The 12425-nt window shown below is 44.4% G+C and overlaps 1 protein-coding gene across 1 annotated transcript in view; it reads right to left on the reverse strand.

Annotated features, from left to right (window-relative positions):
* Positions 1–381: 381 nt before the first annotated feature.
* Positions 382–12425, reverse strand: part of pcgf5b (polycomb group ring finger 5b) — a 67155-nt gene continuing 55111 nt past the window's right edge. Inside the window, exon 8 of the mRNA XM_085996138.1 lies at positions 382–605. Within this exon, the coding sequence (XP_085852264.1) occupies positions 558–605 (48 nt within the window). The 3' untranslated portion in view covers positions 382–557. The remainder of the gene's footprint in view (positions 606–12425) is intronic.

Genomic DNA, 12425 nt, shown 5'->3' on the forward strand with positions numbered 1-12425 from the left:
GATAATTTTGCAATTATTTGCCCCCAAAAAATGCACCTCCTTATTTATGATTACATCAGTGATATATAACAAAAACATTTTATAGCTTCAAACTGTAGTCTTTAGGGTCAATTAACTTACTATAAACAAACAAAGTCAATGCATGTGTTAGCCGGAACATACATTTATTCAAGGACGTAGAACAAGTTTTGCCATTTTGCTATGTGTTTTAGCATTAGCACAAGCACATGTATAACTTCAGGACATAGGCTTATAGACACATGGGCAGTGAACACTGACTATCAACTCACAGGCTATAGTGGGTGATTCTTTGCAGTATTCAACACAAATATCACACTGATGTACACAGACGTATCATGGCTCCAGTAGCAGAATAGCATCGGGCTTGTTCTTGGGAAAAATAAATGCATCTGTAAAATGGTAGACAGATACAAATTTTGTTTCTGTTCTGAAAAATCTGATTCTGTCCATTGTCCAATATATCCATTCATTGTGCAAACTGTCGATGGGTAAACTTTAGTGCAGTATCCACCATAGTGGATAACAGCTGCTCTGGTCTAACCAAAGTCAATCCTTGGCCGATACTGTAGTACCATTGGATAAGACTGGAAAAACACAAGAAAGAAGTAGTAAGTGATTACTGATATAATACCAAATAACATTAAGAACATAAGAAATAGGAGCCGGTGTAGGCCATTTAGCCCTTCGAGCCTGCTCCGCTATTCAATAAGATCATGGCTGATCTTCTACCTCAACTCCACTTTCCTGCACTATCCCCATATCCCTTGATTCCCTTAATATTCAAAATCTATTGATCACTGTCTTGAATATACTCAACGACTGAGCCTCCACAGCACTCTGGGGTACCGAATTCCAAAGGTTCATCACCCTCTGAGTGAAGACATTTCTCCTCATCTCAACCTAAACTGCTGACCACTTATTCTGAGTCTGTGACCCCTGGTTCTAAACTCCCCTGCCAGGGGAAACATCCTCCCTGCATCTACCCTGTAAGTCCTGTAAGAATTTTGTATGTTTCAATGAGATCACCTCTTATTCTTCTAAACTCTAGAGAATATAGGCCTAGTCTACTCAATCTCTCCTCATAGGACAATCCCCCCCATCCCAGGAATCAGTTTGGTGAACCTTTGTTGCACTCCCTCTATGGCAAGTATATCCTTACTTAGGTAAGGAGACCAAAACTGTACACAATACTCCAGGTGTGGTCTCACCAGGGCCCTATATAATTGCAGTAAGACGTCTTTACTTATACTCAAATCCTCTTGTAATAAGGACCAACATACCATTTGCTTTCCTAATTGCTTGCTGTACCTGCATGTTAACTTTCAGTGATTCGTGTACAAGGACACCCAGGTCCCTCTGAACACCAACGTTTCCAATCTCTCACCATTTAAAAAATACTCTGTTTTTCTATTTTTCTTACCAAAGTGGATAACTTCACATTTCTCCACATTACATTACGTTACTGGAGGTAATGGCCTTCCTTATTGTTTAGAAGTTGTTAAATCTCCAGATACAATAGTATATTTTTAATCATTCCAAGTGTGACAAAAAAACACCTAGAAACCCTCTGCATCATGTGCAGCCATGATAATCAGGTGATTCTCCCTACTCTGTGATATATAAAAGCCTCATTCTGGATCACACACTTACCGTTTTGGACCAAAAGTGGCAGCATTGATTTCCTCAAAATGTAGTGAGAATCATGAAACATGAAAAATAATCAACTCTAAGCAGCATCAGGGTAGAAAGAGAAAGGCAGGCTAGGTGTAATGCTTTGTATGTGAAGGTTCAACTTCAGTCAAGGAAGGAGTAAGACCTTAACTTTGGTAGGTAACATAGCATTCTTCCTCATTTGTTTGACTTCCACATACATATAGGAGTGAACTAAAGCAGTAGAGAAATTGAAGATGGGGATTTTGTTTTTTTGTCTTCAGATAGCTTTCTACACTGTGGTAACAAGTGCTTATTATCCGGACCTCTCAGGTCAATAAAACTGTTCAGTGTAAATTGCCTTAAAGTTGGCCTTGAAAGGCCCATGAACGAATCTCTACACAAGATGCATGAATTCTAACTTTCCATGGTAGTGCTGTCCTGCCTAGGAGCAGCATAAGGGGATTAACTCAATTATCTAATTTATTAAGCTTTATTTAAAAAGTGCGTTACAAATCGTCGTTTCCAAAAAAGTAACAATTGTCAAAAATCTTTCATACTATCTTATAGAGGGAGCTGACACTGCACATCAATCAAGTAATAACTGCCTTCAGTGAAAATGGCAAAATGCTGCAGATTAAAAAACACATCACCATGATTGCCTGCAATAAATGAAAAGATAATCTTTGATTAAAAAAGATGACAGGAGGTCTAAGGATTGTACCATCTAGATGTCATTCAAGGTCAAAGCATGTAACTTGAAGGTATGTTGCACCAGAATAAGGATTAGTACAGTTACTGACTTTAGCAAAATAAACTTAAGATCATGTAAATTGATAGGTTCAAGAGTTTTGTTCAGAATAAAATTCAAAGCTAATGGGGAAGTACTCAAAAATAGAGGACTCCCATTTATCTTTCATAAACTGGGACACCAGAAGGGAGATCCCCAGCTGCCATTCCACTAAAGGGAGGAACTAAGCAGAAAGAGCAACTTCATGGGCTCTTACTGAGACAGAAATGTGTCATTTGCATCCCACTGGGTTTTAACACCAGCATAGGAAATATGCCACTTTACACTATAAGGAGGATGCCATCAGGATTGGCCCCACAGATAGCTGCAAACCCTCTAACTCAGCCTTACTAAGAGTGAGGCCAACATCTGAAAGCCCTGAGGGTTGCTGTCTCAAATCTGTCTGTCAGAAAAAGAGTCAGAAGATTTTCCTGGTATGAGTTCTTGAGGGGTTAGTTAATACTGAAGCTAGAGAACAAAAACCTAATAATGACTGTGGATGATATTAGTAGCACATTTCTGCTTTATAACAGAGGCATTAACCATTTAAAATAAACAAGTTAACAGCTCCATTAAAATAGCATTCAGAGGGATGTCACGTGACTATGCTAAGTGTTCTTCTGCGAATATTACAAACAGCAATTTCTGGGTACACACTACCCAGGATCGCACAAGAATGGCACTTGGATGAGGTAATGGAGTGGGCCTGGACCCTGTGAAACAATAACACAGCAGGAGTCAACACCTTCAAGAGAGAAAGCGAGAAACGTGAGGGGAAGGACATACAAAAAAATACTTCCACGTAAAAATTACATAAGTCACCTCTGAATTAAGGGTCCCCTCTCTACCTATTGTCCATGTTCTGCATCCGACAAGGTATTGAGCAGACAAGCCTATGACATTCACTCTGCACGAATGGGAGATAAGCAAAGATCAGGGGTGTATATCCACCCATCACTGGCTGATGTACTGCAGAACTAGGAATCAAAGTATCTCTACATCTGGAGGAATCAAGCTTGAACATCCATGTGGCCAAGATCCAGCACAAAATGTTGGTTGTTCCAGCCTTGTACTGAGTCAGCAGCAGGCCTCACACTTTGAAAAGTTAGACAGCAATGGAAGACAGTGAAGAAAGATGCCATGTATGTTGGCCATTGAGAAGGATCTATATGCATATTTTATAACCAGGACTTGGTAATGTCCAGAGACCAAAGAAGAATCAACAAAGATTAAACTGGCTGAAGTGGGTCTTGTTGTGCCAATAGTGAGGCACAGCAAGCATTAGCCAGATCAAAATGGCATTTGTAGCTTTGTAATAACAAAACTTTGTAACTTGTTAAATTTAAAAAACTTTCATTATAAGACTCTTCCCAGATTGTAAACAAGATACCATCCTGAATTAGCAGAACCAACCAATAAATCCACAAAATGAACCTTTTCCAATTCAGATGAAAGAATAATACTATTGCAGAGGTAACAGCGTAGTACAGAACAAGGTCTTGTATGCAGTAGCCTCGAAGATGGTCACATGACCAAAACAATGGTACATGAGTAAAGCCCTGAAAGCACTATCCCTGGGAGTTCTCCACTTCTGGCATGACACCAGTTCCTATTTGAATGTGGTAGCTGAAAGAAATAGATCCATTTATATTTTTCCAGAGGTACGTCTGGGCCATTCAAATGACCTGACCCACCAAATTCAGGTTTGGCTAGGTCAGGACAGGTGCAGCCCACTTTGGGTATGCTGCGCTTGTCCAGCACCCAGGTGGGAAGTGTGGGGGAAGGGGGAATAGGAATTGGAGTCCAGATATATGAACCTCATGAGCATTCTGTTAACAGAAATGAACTCTTCTAAAAATGTTTTGCTTCAGGAAATGAATACAGCTATTATTATTTTCACCTTCCTATCAGATTTTCTCTTAAAAATAGCAGTAGTTTGTCTAGCCAATTGCTGATAGTCAGTCAGTAATACATAGCGCATTCATTTTAAAAACAAATACTTTCCATCCAAGGAATAACTCTATCAGTAATCGGCCCTTCCATTGCTATTTAATGTTACCATGTTAATTCTTGCTTTTAAACATATGCCGGTAAATATCAACAATGATTTTTCCACTTTTAGACCTATACATTTTGGGATTTATTTTCCACTTTTGGAAAGTATTAATCTCCCTCTTTCTTTTTTGAAATGAAACAGTCTCAAATTAAAATGGACAATTTTCATGATTCATCCTTCCACTAGAGATTGTGCCAGAAACTGAGCAAACATGTAACAATGCTCATATCTCATTTTTCAAATGGGTTAACAGCCATTAGTGTAAATAACATCGAAAATCATTAACATAGCTGTGAAGTAGCAATTATATCTCAACAGTGACTTCACAAAGCCTAATTCATTGAAAAAGCCACTGAAATGCCAATCAATTCTATAGCAGGCAAAGCAGTAACATTTCTGGCGCTGTTGTGGTAGGAACAACCATGGCCTGTTGACGAAGTGAGTGCAAAGATGTCCGGGTCTGGGCCGTATGGTCCAAATCTGGAGGGAGGTCCAATAACAGTTTCATTACCTCAAGAAGTGTACTAAGGTAAGCCAATGACAACTGTAATGTACCAGCAAAGGGCAGATAGGGAGAGGATGGATACAAGAACAGAACAGATTGTCTCTTTTCTACATGGAAAAAGGCAAAGAGTCATGAATGAATGCATGAATGTTAAAGCACCAGTCTAAACTTGTTGACGAAAGCCATATACGGGGAGCAAATTGAAACAGGTAATTTTTTTCAGTTCCCTTGTGTGGAAAAGAAATGCAAATGAATGAATAAGCAAGGTGGTTGGGCTGTGTGGAAATTGCTGACCACCTTTTGCTAGTGTTGTAGGTAGGTTCGGCTCTGTGATGTTTTGTTGTCTCAGAATGTAAGCATTGTGAATATTCCCTGGAAACTATTGCTAGTGGTCAGACACCATTTGGTGGAATAATAGTCCTTCCTAGAGGGGCATACGATTGTTGGTAAGGCCATGAATGGCTCCATGATGTCCTGCAGCTTGGGTCAGTGAACAATGAGGCAAAACTGTAGCTGACTTCACTGTTACTGATTGTAGCTAGAGTGTATGTAGGTAGACGCATGGTGAAAATACTGCTTCAATTAGTTAATGTAACACTGGATGGCATGGCAGCTGATTCCTGCAATGTTCTTGAAGGTGCCCAAGGACCTTTTGGTATAGAAGTTGACAGCTGAGGTGAGCCACACTTCTCAATGACATTGCTTCACAGATGGCTGACTATTCTTGCAGATCATAGAATGGTTACAGCACAGAAGGCGGCCATTTGGCCTGTCGAGCCCGTGCAGGCTCTCTGCAAGAGCACTTCGGCTAATCCCACTCCCCCGCCCTTTCCCCGTAGCACTGCAAATTTTTTTCCTTCAGGTACTCCAATTCTCTTTTGAAAGCCACGATTAAATCTGCTTCCACCACCCTTTCAGGCAGTGCATTCCAGATCATAACCACTAGCTGCGTAAAATATTTTTCCTCATGTTGCCTTTGGTTTTTCTGCTAATCACCTTAAATCTGTGTCCTCTGGTACTCGACCCTTCTGCCAATGGGAACAGTTTCCATTGGGATGTTTGCACATCAGATGTCACAAGGAGCGAGAGCGGAGGCGGAGCAAATAAACAGCGCGAGAGAGGAAGGCCCGAGAGCGGAGGCAGTGGACCCGAGTGGGAGTGAGAGCGGAGCAAATAAACAGCACGGCAGAGGAAGGTCCGAGAGCGCAGGCAGCGGACCTGAGCGGGAGCAACTCAACAAAGGCAGAATTTGAAAGAATGGCGTCAGAATTAAAAAGTGACGTCGGTATAAGGGAAAGAGCTGATTGGTGAGTAGCTGGTAAGTGTTTCTAGTTAATAGTCTACAAAGTAAAGGCATGGCAGGGCAGCTCAGTCCCGTGGAATGCACTTCCTGTGCCATGTGGGAAGTCCTGGACATTTCTCGTGGCCTGGACAACCACGTGTGCGGGAAGTGTCGCCAGCTACAGCAGCTCGAGCTCCGGGTTTCGGAGCTTGAGCGGCGGCTGGAGTCACTGCAGTGCATCCGCGAGGCTGAGAACTTCATGGATAGCAGGTTTCAGGAGGTGGTCACCCCACAGCTTAAATGCATGCAGGCAGAGAGGGAATGGGTGACCGCCAGACAGAAGGAGGAGGTCCAGGCAGGTAGGGCAGGAATCCCGAGTGCATCTCGCTCGCTAAACGGTTTTCAGCTCTGAATAATGGTGGGGGCGATGGTTCCTCTGGGGAGTGCAGCCAGAGCCAAGTCCATGGCACCATGGGTGGCTCAGCTGCACAGGAAGGGAGGAATAAGAGTGGAAGAGCAATAGTCATAGGGGATTCGATAGTTAGGGGAGCAGACGGGCGTTTCTGCAGCCACAGACATGACTCCAGGATGGTATGTTGCCTCCTTGGTGCCAGGGTCAAGGATGTCACTGAGCGGCTGCAGGACATTCTGAGGGGGGAGGGTGAACAGCCAGAGGTCGTGGTCCATCTCTGGATTACTCCTGGTGCCACGTGCTAGTGAGTACAGAAATATGAGAATAGAGCAGATGACTGCGTGGCTGGAGAGATGGTGCAGGAGGGAGGGACCATTTCTGGGGGAGGTGGGACCTGTACAAGACAAACGGGTTGCACCTCAACAGGACCGGGACCAATATCCTCGCCGGGGGGGTGGTTGCTAGTGCTGTTGGGGAGGGTTAAAACTTGCTTGGCAGGCGGATGGGAACCTGAGAGTAGAAGGGAGGGAAGCAATGCTGGAAATGGATGCAGAAAATTAGTTAGCGAGTTTGGAAGGCAGAGGAAACAAAGGCTAGAAAATAGACAACAAGGGAGTTTGGCAGTGCTAAATGGTATATACTTCAACACAAGGGCCTAGAAATTCGGTGGGCTGCGCCACCAGTTAGCGCCTAAAGAGGGCACTCAGTGGCTTTAGCGCCACTGGCCGCGCCTCCCGCGATATTTAGCTGGGGCGCTAATGGCGGCGTTAACCTGTTGCGCTGCGCCGCCTCCGATGACGTCATTGGTGTGCGCAGCGCCCTGCTTCCGCCCCGATCTCGATATTTGGCAGCGACCGCCTCTGTAGCGCCGTTCGCAAATGGCGCCCGGTTCACGGGGCCTTCCTGTGGTGGCAGTGGCGCAAATTAAGGTGGAGGTGCGGGGCGGCCGTTTTTTCCGGCGGCCGCCTGCCAGCACCTCCGTCCCCGGCCTCCTGATCGGCCCCCGCGGCATTGCTGGCTGTTTTCCGAGAGTCCGGCACTTCTCCTCGGTGCCGGGCTCTTTTGCTGGCACTCACGATCTCTGATCGCGCTGGTGCAGGCCCCTCCCCCTTAAGAATGGGAGGAAGGCCTGCAGTACCGCAGCGCGCCGTGCCGCAGCGTGTTGTGCTGCGATATTCAGTTTCAGCGCCCTAAGAGGGATGCGGAGCGCCTCGAGCCTCGCCCCGTGTCCCTCTTGGGACGCTCAAGCTGAATTTCCGGCGGTCGCTACTGCTCCAAACGCTGCGCTAAATCCGGCACCCAGGCGAGCTTGGCGCCCCGTTTGCCGCTCCACCCAATTTCTCCCCCAAGGAGTCTAGGGAATAAAGCAGATGAGCTGAGGGCACAGATAGACATGTGGGAGTATGATATTATAGACATGGTTGAAAGAAAGGCAGGAATGGCAGCTCAACATTCCTGGTTACAGGATTTTCAGACGAGATAGAAAGGGGGATAAAAAAGGGGTGGTCGCAATATTGATTAAAGAAACAAATACAACTGTGAGGAGGGATGATATCTTAGAAGGATCATCCAATGAGGCCATGTGGGTTGAACTGAAAAGCAAAAAAGGGGCAATCACATGGCTGGGAATGTACTATAGACCCCGAAACAGTCGGAGGGAGATAGAAGAGCAAATATGTAGGCAACCGTCTGAGACGTGCAAAAATAGGGCAGTAATAGTAGGGGATTTCAACTTCCCTAATATTAACTGGGATAAAATTAGTGTGAAAGGTATAGAGGGAGCAGAATTCTTAAAATGCATTCAGGAGAACTTTTTTAGCCAGTACGCAGCAAGCCCAACAAAAGAGTGGGCGATTCTGGACCTAGTTTTAGGGAATGAAGCTGGGCAGGTGGAAAGGGTATCAGTGGGAGAGTGTATTGGTGGTAGTGATCATAATTCAGTTAGATTTAGGGTAGTTATGGAAAAGGACAAGGATAGACCAGGAATAAAAGTTCTCAATTGGGGAAAAGCTAATTTTACTAAGCCAAGATGTGATTTAGCCAAAGTGGACTGAAGACAGAAACTTGAAGGTAAATCAGTGTCAGAGCAGTGGGAGGCATTCAAGGAGGAGATAATAAGGGTTCAGCGCAGGTAAAAGGGTGGGAGTAACAAATCTAGAGCTCCCTGGATGTCAAGGGGCAAACAGGGAAGGATAAAGAAAAAAAGGGAAGCTTATGACAGATACCGAGGGCTCAATACTGCAGAAACCGTAGAGGAGTATAGAAAGTGCAGGGGGGAAATTAAAAAGGAAATTAGGAAAGCAGAGAGAGGGCATGAAAAAATATTGGCAAGTAAAATCAAGGAAAACCCAAAGATGTTTTATAAATACATTAAGAGCAAGAGGATAACTAAAGTAGGGCCTATTAGGGACCATAAAGGTAACCTGTGTGTGGAGACGGAAGACGTGGGTATGGTTCTTAATGAATACTTTGAGTCTGTTTACACAAAAGAAAGGGAAGATGCAGAAATTGCAATCAGGGAGGAGGAGTGTGAAATATTGGATGAAATAAACATAGTGAAAGAGGAAGTATTAAGGGGTTTAGCATCTTTGAAAGTGGATAAATCCCCAGGCCCGGATGAAATGTATCCCAGACTGTAAGTAAGAGAGGAAACAGCAGAGGCTCTGACCATCATTTTCCAATCCTCTCTGGCTACAGGTGTGGTGCCAGAGGACTGGAGGGTTGCTGACATGGTACCGTTGTTTGAAAAGGAAGAAAGGGATAGACTGAGTAATTACAAGCCAGTCAGCCTAACCTCAGTGGTAGGAAAATTATTGGAAAAAATTCTGAGGGACAGGATAAATCTTCATTTAGAAAGACATTGGGGGGAAAAATTTGGTTGTTTGCGCCTCCCATTAGCGCCTTAATAGTGCACTAATGGGGCGCAAAGCAACTAGTGCCCGGGCGTGGCGATGTTTGCGCCGCTCGCGAAATTAACTAGACATTTTGCGGCGGCGCTAAACACTACTGCCACGGTCTCCTGCGCTAGCAGATCGTGACGTCAGCCGAGTGCGCAATGCCCCGGACATTGAGTGGCGCCCCCTGCCTTCCTGCCGCTAGCAACGACAGGTTGAGGGGAGCGTTTTGCAGTCAGAAAGGGACTGGAGGAGCGCTATTTAAAGGCGATTGCTTCCTGTCTTTTTTTGTTGGTGACATTTTTGCACCTCACATTCTGAGAGAGACACTTCTGGAGAGATTCAATGCCGTGTGAAGGAGTTTTGGGTACTGAGTAGCACTTTGCAAGTTCATTTTGATTTGCCTTTCCTTGCTTCGCCAGCGCTCTGAGGTAGCGCCTCGCTCCTCGGCCTTTGCGCCTTAAGGCAGGTGTCAAGCGCCTGATTTAGCGCTCCAATTACCTCCAGGGGCGATAAAAGCCAAGTTTGCCGTCGGAGGCGATAATTAGCGTCAGGCGCTAAACTTTGCACACGGCCGATAATGGCGCCCCAAACGGGGCGATTCTGAATTTTCCCCCCATGGATTAATCAGGGACAATCAGCATGGATTTGTTAAGGGAAGGTCGTTTCTAACTAACTTGATTGAATTTTTTGAGGAGGTAACAAGGAGGGTCGATGAGGGTAGTGCATTTGATGTAATCTATATGGATTTTAGCAAGGCTTTTGATAAGGTCCCACATGGCAGACTGGTCACGAAAGTAAAAGCCCATGGCATCCAAGGCAAAGTGGCAAGTTGGATCCAAAATTGGCTCAGAGGCAGGAAACAAAGGGTAATGGTCGAAGGGTGTTTTTGTGACTGGAAGGCTGTTTCCAGTGGGGTTCCGCAGGGCTCAGTACTGGGTCCTTTGCTTTTTGTGATATATATCAATGATTTGGACTTGAATGTAGCAAGTACGATTAAGAAGTTTGCAGGTGATACAAAAATTGTCCGTGTGGTTGATAATGAAGAAGAAAGCTGTAGACTGCAGGAAGATATCAATGGACTGGTCAGGTGGGCAGAACAGTGGCAAGTGGAATTCAATCTGGGGAAGTGTGAGGTAATGCATTTGGGGAGGGCTAACAAGGCAAGGGAATACATAATAAATGGTAGGACATTAAGAAGTGCAGAGGATCAGAGGGACCTTGGAGTGCATGTCCACAGATCCATGAAGGTAGTAGGACAGGTAGATAAGGTGGTTAAGAAGGCATACGGGATACTTGCCTTTGTTAGCTGAGGCATAGAATATAAGAGCAGTGAGGTTATGCTTGAACTGTATAAAACACTAGTTAGGCCGCAGCTAGAATACTGCGTGCAGTTCTGGTCACCACATTACAGGAAGGATGTGATTGCACTAGAGAGGGTGCAGAGGAGATTTACGAGGATGTTGCCAGGGCTGGGGAATTTTAGCTATGAGGAAAGATTGGATAGGCTGGGGTTGTTTTCTTTGGAACAGAGGAGGCTGAGGGGAGACCTAATTGAGGTGTATAAAATGATGAGGGGCCTAGATAGAGTGGATAGGAAGGGCCTAGTTCCCTTAGCAGCGTCGATAACCAGGGGGCATAGATTTAAAGTAATTGGTAGGAGGTTTAGAGGGGATTTGAGGGGGTCTGGAACTGACTGCCTGAAAGGGTGGTAGAGGCAGAAACCCTCATCACATTTAAAAAGCACTTGGATATGCACTTGAAGTGCCGTAACCTACAAGGTTACGGACCAAGTGCTGGAAAATGGGATTAGGCTGGATAGTTCTTTGTCGGCTGGCATGGACAAGATGGGCTGAATGGCCTCCTTCTGTGCTGTAAATTTCGATGATTCTATGAAGTCATTCACAGCATCTCAACCTCATATTGCACTGCCCTGCCATGAGATCAGGGTAACTAATTCTGTTCTGGTACAACCACTTCCTGGTATCATTCGGTCTGTGAGCAGTGAATCTTCTATTCAGTCTGCGCTCTTAGACTGCCTTTTCCTGCTCCTGTTGCTGAATCATGAGGTTGTCAGCAAGGGCCTCAACATCCATTTTTGTGCCAAAGAATCCTGTTGTCGTTGCTGTGACTATACTTCCAAATCTTCCCATTCCATCGTTACAACTTCAGCTCTGCATGTGAGCACAAAACTCCCAAGTCATTTACTTTTCCTCCAACAGGAAACTGTAGCATTTTCTTATGATTTTTTTTGTTAGGGGCAGAAAACATCTTTTAGAAATGACAGAAAACTCTGAACATATGTAATAATTCTGCCTTCCCTTCCTTTTAATGCACTTTTCTACGTCATTGGCCCAGATTTTGTGGTCAGCGGCGAACAAACAGCGCTAGCCATTCATTACACTTACACCTATCCACTGACTTTCTATGAGCTTTTGCACTGGAACTTGCAGTTATTAGAAATCAAAACCAGCACGACTCCCTCTACAGGGGATCTGGGACCTGTGTGAACAGGGCAAACAACAGTGTGTCTCCTTAACCAATCAGATTTTAGAATTCTTACTGCAGCACACAGAGTCTAAACCGGGAAGTACAAGTTAGAATTGTTAGTTCAATGTCAAATCATGTACGGAAAGCAAAATAAAAAGAGGGGAAATAGATGAGATTAAGATAGAGAGATAAAAGAGACAGAAAGAAAGTAATTTTTTTTTACATTTTTAAAAATCTCCAACAATAATTAAAATCTGAAGGAATGAGACTCCACATTTGTAAAAGTTAATTTTCAGCGCCAGAGAGGTTGTTTGGCAGTAATTAA

Source organism: Somniosus microcephalus, chromosome 8, assembly GCF_052327205.1.
Source record: "Somniosus microcephalus isolate GS21.2 chromosome 8, FLI_Smic_1.0, whole genome shotgun sequence".
Classification (NCBI taxonomy): domain Eukaryota; kingdom Metazoa; phylum Chordata; class Chondrichthyes; order Squaliformes; family Somniosidae; genus Somniosus; species Somniosus microcephalus.